Source organism: Leuresthes tenuis, unplaced genomic scaffold (assembly GCF_036924035.1).
Source record: "Leuresthes tenuis unplaced genomic scaffold, fLeuTen1.0.hap1 SCAF_20, whole genome shotgun sequence".
Lineage (NCBI taxonomy): Eukaryota > Metazoa > Chordata > Actinopteri > Atheriniformes > Atherinopsidae > Leuresthes > Leuresthes tenuis.
Window position 1 is genome coordinate 15018602 of NW_027325374.1, and position 11733 is coordinate 15030334.

Here is an 11733-nt window from a genome sequence, read left to right on the forward strand (position 1 = left end):
GTTAAGTTATGTCGCTATAAAAGTTCAAACTAACAGCGCGATCATGTGTAGCAACCCGTGTACATTTTAAACATGAAGCTTGCCTAAATTTCACAGGTAAAGCATTTGTGCGAATAATAAAAGTTTAAATTCTGTAGTAAACGATGTCAAGCGGCGAACCGGATGAAGGATTTAGTAGTTATCACCGATGGGTGAAAATACCTACTGTAAACGCAAACCTCTAATGGATAAATGCGCAGTCGGGTCTTCCTGGGGGGTATTTAACCAAAACCGGAAGTACAAGACGGATGACTGTTTCGCTTCGCTGTTCCTGGCTCGAGTCGGAGCGGGTGGTTTTTCAGGAGGGAAACTTTACAAGGTTTAACTGGACTCGTGCACGATTAATTCATTTCGCTTAATTACCAGAACCAGTGCAGCCATACTGAGAGGTAGGGATCCAGCCTAACCGTGGAGACCTTAGTTTTGTCGTGGATTATGATATTTTACCCGCTTCACTTTGCGCCATTTTCGCTAGTTCGGCAACGCATAAATGTGCGCCTTTCAGCTCTGGCGTTCTTTGTCCTTTTTTCTTTAATGTACTGTGACATCTCTTCGTCGTAATGACTCATTTCACATCCGTGTTTGCTATCCATCAATTAGGAGCACTATTTAGCGTTGGACAAACAACAGTGGATACTTTTGTCTCCTCCTAAATTGTGCCCAAATCGAGCGCAGTTGCGCATTTTTGTGCTGCATCAGGCCGTGTCGGACGCTAACAGCGCCAGCGTCTGTTCAGATGTAGCACGATTCTGGCGCACATGAGTTAGCTTGTGAAGCTAACGGGCTAGCTTGCTAATCAAATAGCATCTGTTGTCAGTTTCAGAGCGCTCACGTTGATGTTAACTTTTCGCCAGAGCTTGGCGAGCACGTAACGGCCGAAATGCGAAATGTTACATGTTTTTTTTTTTGTATCTATTTCAACCTTAACCACGAAGCACGTAAACATGAAAACGGTGTTCTGTAATGCCTGCTAAGACTGTTAGCTCTCTTAGCCCCTCAGATATATAGACCAAAATGCTACTTTTGAACAGGATTCTTCTAAGATCACAGAGCACCACCGAGCATGATCTCTGCATTGTCAGAGCAGTGTCCAACTGTCTTGGTATGAAGTTTGGAGTTACAGCGTTGCCTTTTGGTCGTTTCTAACCTGTTAAACATCGCAGTGATAGAGATCCTATTACATTCCAATGGCTCGTTTTAATTTTATACATTAGTTGGCCTCGAAGTGGACTGGCGTAAAGCCAACACTGTAAAAGGGGGGGAATAAAGTAAAAAGTCACACTATTGATGCTTTATAGATCGGTTATAATCTACTTTAATTGTATTCAAGTGGTTCTGGTCATCATCACATCAGTTCAGTAGTCCCTCTATACAGAATTCCCTCATGTACAGTAAAAAAAAATGTGTGCAGGATCTCCTTGGAAATCAGCGGCTTCAGGACTCGGAAGCATGTTGCATGGCTGCTGCCAGGTTTTCAACTTCCAAAACGGCAACAGTGCTGCTTTGCATCCCTCAACAGATGTTGTCTCTTGGCTGCAAAGCTCTCAGCCACTGTAGAAAATGAGTCGAGGCAAACAAGGATGCAACAGTTATGTGCAATCTACAAATTGTCGTGTAATTGTCTCGCATTGGTTCGCCATGCCTTGGAATACAGAAATGACAAAGCCCTCTTCTAAGCCCCGTGTGCCAGTTGGATTCAATCAACAGGCCGAACCTCAAAAATGTTTCCAATAAAAAGCCTATAAACGTAGCAAACTGCCATTACGGAAACTGTGGCTCAGTTGATGTCGTTTCAACACAATTGTCCTGACACTCTTTTTCGTTGCAGGAGTCCACAAATCATGTCAGGCATTGCATTGAGCCGGCTTGCTCAGGAGCGCAAGGCATGGCGGAAGGACCATCCTTTTGTAAGTAGTGTCTCAGGAGATCCATTTGTTGCAGTTTTGCATAGCTTTATGTGGTTAGTGTACACTTCCACTGTAAAATGGTTTCTTTATTGGTTTCCTTCCCTTTCCATTTATCTTTTTTCTTCTTTTTTTTTTTTTCTTCCTCAGGGATTTGTAGCAGTACCAACGAAAAATCCAGACGGCACCATGAATCTCATGAATTGGGAATGCGCCATTCCTGGCAAGAAAGGGGTAAAGTGTTCCATACTCTGTTTGCTTGCAGCACACCTCACCATGGCAACCACTGATGAAGGAAACATTGATTTATTATAAGACGATAACACATGTAACACACACGCAAAGGAATGTATTATAATGTGGGTGTGGCACCGCTTTAGTAACCAAATGAATAGAAAATAGTTTGACATGAATATTTTTCGAACTTTGTCTGAAGGTGACATGATTTATTTGGTCGTATGTCTCCTTAGACCCCGTGGGAAGGAGGTCTGTTCAAACTGCGTATGTTGTTCAAGGATGACTATCCCTCTTCACCACCAAAATGTGAGTATTCTTTCTGTAAGAATAAAAGAAAAAGTTACTAAGGTGCAACTGTTTATGTCCTCCTTTGTTTGCATTTTGATCCTGATGCTGGTGTCCCGTTTGTCATTTGCTCAGATTATTAAGACTAATAACTAACTAAACACTAACATACAACAACAGTAAAAGCCTAAATAAGACTTGCTGTGATCCAGGAGGCACTTTCTCAAACTGACGATTCTATGATGAAGAGTCGCAGTGAGGAAGAAGAGCGCAGCTCAACCACAGGATTTTGAGGTGTCCGAGCAGTATTGGATATGGTTTCTCTGTTTTGGGTGGCTGAATGCCCTCTTTTTGCCTGTCAAAGCTGCGTCAGATGGGCTTTTCCCTGTTAGTTTGGATTAGATTAAAAGGTTCACTCGAGACTTGTTAAACACTGGAGTGGCTGCAGCTGAATAAGTTTTTGCTTGCATTGGACTCATTTTAATTTTGTCCTTCCATTAAACTTTATAGAATATGATGTATTCAGTGGATGACCGATAAAGTTTGTCTAATCTAATTAGAGGCGTTATTGCTGGTAGTGTCTGAAAGTTGCCTTAAAAATGACGATGAATTGTCTTTTATTTTAAGGGAAGCCAGTGCCTTTAGCGGAACAGTTCACTCGACGTAGAAATGCTCCGTGACATCATAGTTTTTATTAATTCAGAGGCTTGTCATGGATTTCAAACTCGATGGACTTTCTTTTTCCCCCTCTTAGGTAAATTTGAGCCTCCGCTCTTCCATCCAAATGTGTATCCATCAGGCACAGTATGCCTATCTATTCTAGAGGAGGACAAGGACTGGAGACCAGCCATCACAATAAAGCAGGTTTGGATTACCAACCACGAACAGCCTTCACGACACTGGCCTCACCTTCAGTATTTTAGAAGATAAATATATACAGTATGTACATATTCTTTTTTTCTGTTAAATACCATTTCTTTTCAGCTCAGCCTGTTCAGTGCACTGCATATCTGCTCTTGAACTGTAGTTCTCTGGGCCTCTTGGGGGCCTTTTTAAATTTTTTTATTTTTTTTGACATTTGTTGCTTTTCATTTTCCAATAATAAAAAAAAATGTCAGGTTACAGATTTTTTTTTTAAGAGGATGTTTAAACCTTTTTTTTTAAAGGCACCTAACGTGAGAGGTAATTAATACATTTTTCTGCAACATACACAACTCACAAAAAGTATGGGGTATTTGGCTTTTGGGTGAAATTAATGGAAAGTGTAAAAAGTTGACGCTACAGTGATATTATATCATGAAAGTAGGGCATTTAAGTAGAAGCATGCACTGGGCATTTCCTAATTTCAAACAATGGATTGACACAAAAGAAGGGCGACCCCTCAGGGGTCATTGAGGTTCTGGGGTACAGAGTTACGAGCCTCTACTCGGCGACTCAGCTCGGCAGTGCAGGCCACTCCATTTGAGGTACCCCAGTCTCCAGCAGCCGTTCCCTGATGATGCAACCTCGATGAGCTCCATGAAGATGAAATTAGGCCTGTGTTGTTCATGCAGGAGCACAATGACTGGATTAATGACGTTATTCAGGGAGTATGGGCTTGTTACTGTACCATTCACAAAATGTCGGGCAGTTCTGTTCTGATTAGACACACCTGTCCTCACTGTAACAGCACCACCCCCAAATGCTCATCTGGTGACAAAGTAGCAGATGCATAGCGCTCTCCTTAACATCTCCAACATCGTTGGCAGCCATGATTTCTGCTCGACGTGAATCGACTTTCATCAGAACAGCGCTGAGTCCCACTGGTCCCTCGTCCAGCGTATATATGCTCCCTGGTCCATGCCAGACGATGGCACCCGTGTCTGGTGGTGTGGTCAGGTACCCTTGCAGGTCATCTTGCATGCAGACCACAACGGTTTCAAATAGTCTGACATGACACTTGGGTGCCTCTCGCCTCCCTTAAATGTGCCTGGAGTTGAGTGGCATTCATCATTCGGTTCCGCAGGGCACTGGTCAGTGTGGGATGTGGCCAAAGGATTGGCCACTTCTATGCCTTTCTGTGAATCTTCCAGTCTCTCTGTGTCTCTGTTGCAACCTGCCGATGACACTCCAACATCCTGTTGGAAGTCTCGCAATGGCCATCATCGAGGTCTCATGGTGTCAAAATGTGAACAGCATGATGAGGGGGACTGTTTGAATATCAATTCCAACTGAACTAGGAAATTTAGGGGTCGATTCTTGGATCAAACACCTGTTGTGAATTTTGCCGTTGAGCTCCTCGTTGGAGAACATGAACTTGTGCAAAGTTACTGAAACATTGAAGAGTTGGTCATGAGCCTTCAAAAGTTTACAGAAGGTCACATTAAGTTCACATGTGAAGATTATGTTTTTAAGTTAATCCTGAACTTTCACCCGAAAGCCGACTATCCCTAACGTTTTGTGAGTCTTCTCTGGGCAGAAGTGCAGCTCCACCCATCGTTTCCTCATAACTGTGCATCTGAATGTCCGTATCTAAAGGGTTGCTGTTGTTTCTAGAAAGCCTGGAAAAATCAAATGTGCAGGCTGCCATAATATCAACATTTGTCCTCTTGTCGTTTGGCTTTTCTGTAGATCTTATTAGGTATCCAGGAACTTCTAAATGAGCCAAATATCCAGGATCCAGCCCAAGCAGAGGCGTACACAATCTACTGGTGAGTAACTTGGACACATTCCCATCTGTCTTTTCAAGCATGACGCCAAGTAAAGATGTCTAGAAAACCTCTGTTTTGACTCAAGTTTAGTTTCTTCAGGCATCAGCTCAATATCTTGCATGTGTGAGAGCTCACAATAGGTCCTAGTTTTAGCCATTATTACACTTTGCCTCACATTAAAGCTGTATTTAAGGAAAGCAGTGATTGACAGAAGTTTTAAGGTTGCACAAGATGATTTGTGTGTACTAGGACACTTATCACCTTTATGTGATGCTGTGTAAGACATCCCTCCACCATGCTGACCTTTTTTTTTTCTTTTTTTTTTCCCTAAATCCCTTTCAGCCAAAACAGAGTAGAATATGAAAAAAGAGTTCGAGCACAAGCCAAAAAATTCTCCCCCTCGTAAAGGGTCGAAGACCTGCTCCGCTGCGGCAGAAGGAATGGGTTTAACAAGAATCACCTCCCCGCTCAGTCTCTCAATGAATGTGCTCCTCTTACATCGGGACTTGCTTAAAGACTTCTATTTAAACTCCACACATTCTATGCCATCCGTTCTCCTTTCACCTATCCAGTTTTGTTCTTAATTGCCGGTTGGCGTATAAAGCCAAGAAGAGGGTATGGGTGCTCCAGCACCCTGGTAATTTTTTTTTTTTTAAACATAATTGTCTTATGTGGTGCAAGGGACACAGCTTCAGTTTCATCAACAGCGGGCTGTCATCCATATTCATGGAAGGAAATGTCTTTTTGTTTTATTTTACTCTTTCACAGGGTCTCTTTCTTTTCTTTCCCTCCTTATTTTCCATAAATTTAATGTAAAATTAGCTTATTTCATTGTCAGTATTTCAACTGCTGTATAATGAATGGCACTTTTATACTGTTGTATCTCACTAGTGTCTCTAGATGGTTCTGTCTAATTCTTTTTTTTTCCCCCAGGTTTTCTATTCAGCATGCTGTAATATACGATAGAATCTGCTGCCTTGGCTGTCTTTTTGTTATTCAGAGTGTTTGCTATGGAATAAATAAAAATGGCCACAGTGACTGAGGCAGGTAGGCTTACTTCTGTATCAGACTTTAAGGTTATATGGTGCTTTGTTCATGTATGTGTTGGCTTAATAATAAAACTTTCTACAAAATGCTGTATTTTCTTTATTGAATGCATAACATACATACTTCATCTCGGCCTGAGTTTCAGAAATATTCACTCAAATGAATGCATGAATTGAACTGCAATTGATATTTTGATACAAGTTTTACACACACATAAGTGGTGGCTTGTTAAGCGTCTGGCTAAATGTCTATAGTGAAAACTATCATTTACTGTAGATCATTGCATTGGCCTGTAAAACTGCTTCATGTCAAGTCTTAACTTTAACTTTTACTGTCCGTTTGATCCAAAATTTTAGGCCTTTGCATCCAAGGTGATGATCTCCGTTTAGCAGGCTTCCGTTTTCAGGTCGTTGTTGTGGTCTGCTTCAACAGAGCCGGACAGCTGGAAGCGGCTCAGGGTGCAGTACTCGTTGCAGTACCATCGGGGCTCCTTCTCCAGGGATGAGTCGCTGCTGAGCCAACAGCCCGAGTCCTCGGCGAAGCTGTCTGACTGGGAGCAGGCAGGCAGAGTTTCCACTGAGCTCCCCTGAGCTGACAGCAGACCCATGTCTGTGTACAGGAAGCCGTGGAGGTCGGCATCACACAGTGGGCCAGGTATGTTCCTGTAGTCACTGCCCTCCTTTGTCTGCTGTTGAAAGACGGGTGGGCACATATCCTGGATGTCGACGCACTTTATCAGGGTGTTGATTTGGAGCGTTTCCTCCGCTTTCAACATGCCTGCTGTGTTTTCTTGCGTAACGACCCAGCTCTGTAATCACACTGATGGTCAGGGGCAATATGGTGGCCTACTGTCTGGTGTTTTTATCCTGAAAGGCTCAACTTACCTTGAAATCTCCCTGGCAGTCCGTGTAAAGTGTGTGGAAATAGGGAGCTGGGGTTGGAATGTAGGTCACGCGCCTCCACCTGTGCACACGAGGAACATCAAAATCAGACTTTGACAACTGTGCTTGTTTTTGATCGGTGATCTGAAGAGTGAAAAGCTCAAAGGCGGCCTCACTTTTTTACAGAAGCATAGCACAGGAGTGAGATGAGGATCACCGCCACAGATAAGGTACCAAATGCAACGGGCAGTTCAAAGGCGAACATGTTTTTTGGGAAACCTGTGCAAGAACAGAGGGGATAAGAAATGCTGCAAACACCTGACTGATGAGTGGTATTTCAAACTGCAGACTTCACATGCTTTTAGTAAAAAAAAAACAAAGTGGGAAAGGATGAAAACAACAACATACAGATTTCCAGACGATTATTTCTCAACAAGCGGTCTTAAAACGTATTCTTTTGATTGATCTCGTCTGTCTCGCTGAGGAAACTCACCCTCCTCTGCTGGCTCAGTCCTCCAGGAAACCTCAGAGGACCAGTCGCTCCACTGTCCCATATAATGGGCCATGTTGGGACTGGACCGCACTCGTGCCGCATACGCGGTGTTCAGCACAAATTTTTCATCGTCCACAGAGTACTTTTTACTGTCCGTTTTGACATCATGGGTGACCACCTGTAAGAAATAAATAGGGAGGTCGGACCCGGTTAATAACGCGGCCTCGATTCTTCTTATTTACATATGAGAGGGAACCAACCATTCTAATAACGAATACACAATGAAAATCCAAAACGCACACCAAATAGGTTCTCCTAATGAGGTGGACTGATCTCTACATGTCCATATGTAAATTTTCTGACATATACGTCCTTTTTACAGGGACCTGCAGGTCAAATAAAGTTTCCATCCGCCACCCCGTTGTTCTCAGAACAAAACGCGCCCATCGTTCTCTGTCATTCTATCTCGTTTCTTATGCTAATCTCACCTCGTGTTTGTCTCCGGTTTTGTAGACGAGCAGCTGATACTGCAGAGCGTCCATCAGTCCGTTGACTTCGCTGTATTCCTCGTAGGTGCTCTTCCAAACGAAGTGGTGTTGGCTTGAGTTGTGGCTGATAGTGAGGCAGCATGGCGCGTTTGGTTTAACTGTTGTGAACACCAAGGGTTTGGATGAGCACACGCACACCTGCTCTGTGTATCCCGCCGTAAGAATAATTGTGTGGCTTACTGTGTGTCACAGGGGTATAGTTGTCATCCAACAGCTTGCACGTGTCAGACCCCTCATCTTTGCGACAAAGTGAGATTTCGTAGGCATCCGTGTCCGAAAATGTATTTTGGAAATCATCTGGCCCGTCGGCTGATGTTGTCATGGAGCAGAAATAACCGTCGGTGGTGTTCGTCAGCTCGCACACAAATGTCCTTCTGTGAGGAGAGGAGACGCAGTAAAGAGAAAGGCCAACATCGTCTTCATATTAAAGGAGACCCATAGTAAGCAAGTAAAAGTTGCCTCACTGTTCAAATGTCTCTGTGAACGTGAGCCAGCGGGAGCCGTTACCAAATGAAGCGTTTTCTGACGGTGCCATGTTCAGGGAGCAGTTGATGGTGAACAGGAAATCGTTCACACAGTGAAGATGGAGATTCTCACCTGGAAAACACACGGGAGGCATATTTTATTTAGTTTGTGTGAAGTTCTACACGACTGTCCGGTCACTGTTAAAAACCACTTTACAACAAGCCAAAGAGTTGTGGGCCTGTGCATATTTGTCTATTATAGCGCTTTAGACGTCAGCAAACACTGTCAGTGTTTGGCGAGCTTGGCTGATATTAATAGATTTATTTAGGTGACCAAAAAAAAAATCCCCTTTTTTTCCACATCTTGATTTGCAGAAGAAAATGTAAATTAACTATACTTAAATAGCACTTTTCTAGTCAACCACTCATAGCCCTTTTATACTTCAAGACACATTCACAGCCCATCATAGTCTAGGTGGTTTTACAGTAAATGGAAGCATTGGTCAGCAATGATGTTCAGGTTCTTAACTAAGCAAACCTTTTTTTATTTTTTATTGAGATGATCAAAAAAGTCTCTCTGCTATGATCAAATATTGCCCAGTGAGCAATAGGAGTTTAGGAAGATTTAGCCCACTTATTATTTTTCTTTCATTTAATTGTTATTTTCCAGTCAACCTGTGGCTTCAAAGCAAGTTTAGATTTTATTTTTTTTGCACCCATTGCCAATTTTAAATATACTGAGGATATGTTATACTATTCAATGTTTTTCACATTGACATGGCGACCGAAAGAAGATCAATCTGTGAAATAATAATCTAACCTGTGATCAAGTCTCCTTGCAGCCACATGATGTTGGTTGACTTGAGCAGAAACACGATCAGCAGCAGCACCTTCAGCCTCACCAGAGGAAGCTGATCCATCGCTCCAGTCACCCCAGGAGGAGGACCTCAAACCTTTGTGCCAAAACTTAAGTGCAGTCTGAGAGAGGGCGGTACCAGTCAATGTTTTCATACCAAGGGCAGGACTGTGCTGGAGGAGGATGTGCTCTTCTGAGAGCTGCTGAAAGTGTGTGACAGGTGCTGCAGTCTCACAAAACAATGCCAAAGTGAAACATTACAGTCCATCATACTGAATGTTAACTCTGCTGTATGTATTTTTGATGTAATTTTGTTTGGCAGTGATACAGTTATTGTCCTTGGAGCTTGTTGTTTCTGAAGTAAAAAATCTCTTAATAACGTTATTAAATGCTCAATGAAATGAACTATATAGATAGATTCTATGTGCTCATGAGATTTCTTCAGTTAAACAGCAGCTTCCTGAATAGAATTGGAATAAATTCTTGTGTCTATGGTGAGAGCCATCTTGATTATTGATCTTATCTGATAAGCTGATAAAAAATAGAGGTGCAAGCGAAGCAAGACTCGCAACGAAATAAAAAAAATTATTTCAAAAACACCCCTCACAGTCTGCAACTGAGATCGTCTTGTCTGTCCTTCAGATTCACCCAGCTCAATAAAACATGCAGACTCGTCATGCAAAGTTACGTAAATTACAATTTAGAAAGATCAGTGAAATTATGCTTTCATTTGCTGCGTATCAGAATCTAATCGTGCACCTATAAAACTTTGTAATGCTTTGTTTTCCTTTTAAAATAAATTTCATATTGTACATGAACTGTCTTTGGACTCCTAAATCTCCTTCTCGTGAACATGTAGCAAACACTAAAATCTTTCCTGTAAATCATTGTTTCCATCAATTAAAACAACAGCTTGTATCTAGCAATAAGTCTAGTTTCAAAATGTTGCAATTGCCACTATTTTCAGTACACCTAAGATCTTTAGATCATTTTATTCATAGTCATCGTGGCTACCTTTTTCAGTTATGTTACTGGCAAATGCTGTTTGTTACAAAAGTAGCCCAACCAATGAGCCAGGCCTGTCATGGGTTGCAGATGGAACGCACACAAGCTATGGCGATGCAGTTCATGTTTGCTGCTCATCACAGGCTGCGATTATGATGTCACTGATGTAGACGGAGTGAAAACTGTACATCTTTGTCAGGTAAAGCAACACCTAAGGCCTGGTGGTATGCTTTTTCTGATATTTCAATACTGGAACGCACTGTGATTATAGTGATTATTGTGCAAGCTACAAGAGTGTTGTGCAACGTTTAGAACTCTGACAGCAGATCAGCTGAATGATGGTTGGTTGTCGTTGAGATTCTGTTAAAGATAAGAGGTGAAAGAGAGGCCCACGGCTTCCTTTAAGTTTTTTGATTACATATATTCAGAGATTGTCAACTTATACACTAGTAGCCTGCATCCCACTGCTTAAGGCTGAATATTGAGCATGAAGTACCTTTCTAAGTCCACTCTTTTCAGGCTTTTATATTGGGTTAGCATATCTGATTAAGTGGCTTTCATTATGCTGTTGGCTTCTCCAAGTCAAGAGGGAGTGATAACGCATCACCCTCATCACTTCATCTTTTGTGGAGTTTGTTGCAGCTCGTGGTGCCAAAGGCCATGCTCTCACAGCTCAATTTCAAACAGAACTTTTTTTAGTCTGAACATTTGTACAGGAAGCAAGTAAACCCACAGTCTCACTAAAACAGTCAAGTCAGTTTTACAATAGACGTTTCAGTTTTGCTTCCAAAAATATCTTTTCACTTCTGACCATCTTCCTTCACCATAGAGCATAAGTGGGGTCTATTCTTATTAACTGAAACCCGTCTGACTTCTGTCCAGCTCTGTAAAGCTGTGTGAACTCGAAAATGGGTTCGAGATCAGCAGTGACACTCTTGTGAGATTAAAATATTTTCCACTTTTTACATTGCGTAAGAGCAGAAATCCTGACCTGCAACTTGTTGCAATGCTTCTCCATCTGATACCACATTTGGAGCACTTTTTTTTTTTTTTTTTTGTGGCACTTTGACAAATATGATTTCCTTTTCAGTGATAGATATGTATCACTGGCACGATACGGCTCGATGCGCTAAAATATCATGCAATAAACCTGGTAAAGATGTTAAAGGACGATTGTAGCAGCATAAAGTTGTGAATATCAGGTTTAGAGGCACATTTTAAACACAGTGTGACACATCTGCCAGATTAGAATGCCTTTTTTTTACAACTGGAAAAAGGACATTA

General features: G+C 42.0%; 2 protein-coding genes across 2 annotated transcripts; one reads left to right on the forward strand and one right to left on the reverse strand.

Annotated features, from left to right (window-relative positions):
• Positions 1-274: 274 nt before the first annotated feature.
• On the forward strand, positions 275-6290 carry ube2ib (ubiquitin-conjugating enzyme E2Ib). The gene is made up of 7 exons (XM_072373017.1): positions 275-428; positions 1868-1946; positions 2094-2177; positions 2414-2486; positions 3220-3329; positions 5076-5155; positions 5498-6290. Exons 2-7 carry the CDS (start codon positions 1881-1883, stop codon positions 5559-5561), a joined length of 477 nt encoding a protein of 158 aa, XP_072229118.1. The 5' UTR covers positions 275-428; positions 1868-1880; the 3' UTR covers positions 5562-6290.
• LOC140278101 (interleukin-21 receptor) lies at positions 6090-9572 on the reverse strand. The gene is made up of 8 exons (XM_072373015.1): positions 9409-9572; positions 8589-8721; positions 8305-8498; positions 8065-8222; positions 7577-7754; positions 7260-7362; positions 7087-7165; positions 6090-7010 (listed from the first exon to the last, which is right to left on the reverse strand). Exons 1-8 carry the CDS (start codon positions 9506-9508, stop codon positions 6588-6590), a joined length of 1368 nt encoding a protein of 455 aa, XP_072229116.1. The 5' UTR covers positions 9509-9572; the 3' UTR covers positions 6090-6587.
• Positions 9573-11733: the final 2161 nt, after the last annotated feature.

Excerpts from the sequence above, each read along its gene's own strand:
- LOC140278101 (XM_072373015.1), bottom strand. The coding sequence starts at position 9,508 with ATGGATCAGCTTCCTCTGGTGAGGCTGAAGGTGCTGCTGCTGATCGTG. Across the intron at positions 8,722-9,408 it reads GCAAGGAGACTTGATCACAG|GTGAGAATCTCCATCTTCAC; the intron begins GTTAGATTATTA and ends TGTGTTTTCCAG. Across the intron at positions 8,499-8,588 it reads TTCACAGAGACATTTGAACA|AAGGACATTTGTGTGCGAGC; the intron begins GTGAGGCAACTT and ends CTCTCCTCACAG.
- ube2ib (XM_072373017.1), top strand. The coding sequence starts at position 1,881 with ATGTCAGGCATTGCATTGAGCCGGCTTGCTCAGGAGCGCAAGGCATGG. Across the intron at positions 1,947-2,093 it reads GGCGGAAGGACCATCCTTTT|GGATTTGTAGCAGTACCAAC; the intron begins GTAAGTAGTGTC and ends TTTCTTCCTCAG. Across the intron at positions 2,178-2,413 it reads CCATTCCTGGCAAGAAAGGG|ACCCCGTGGGAAGGAGGTCT; the intron begins GTAAAGTGTTCC and ends ATGTCTCCTTAG.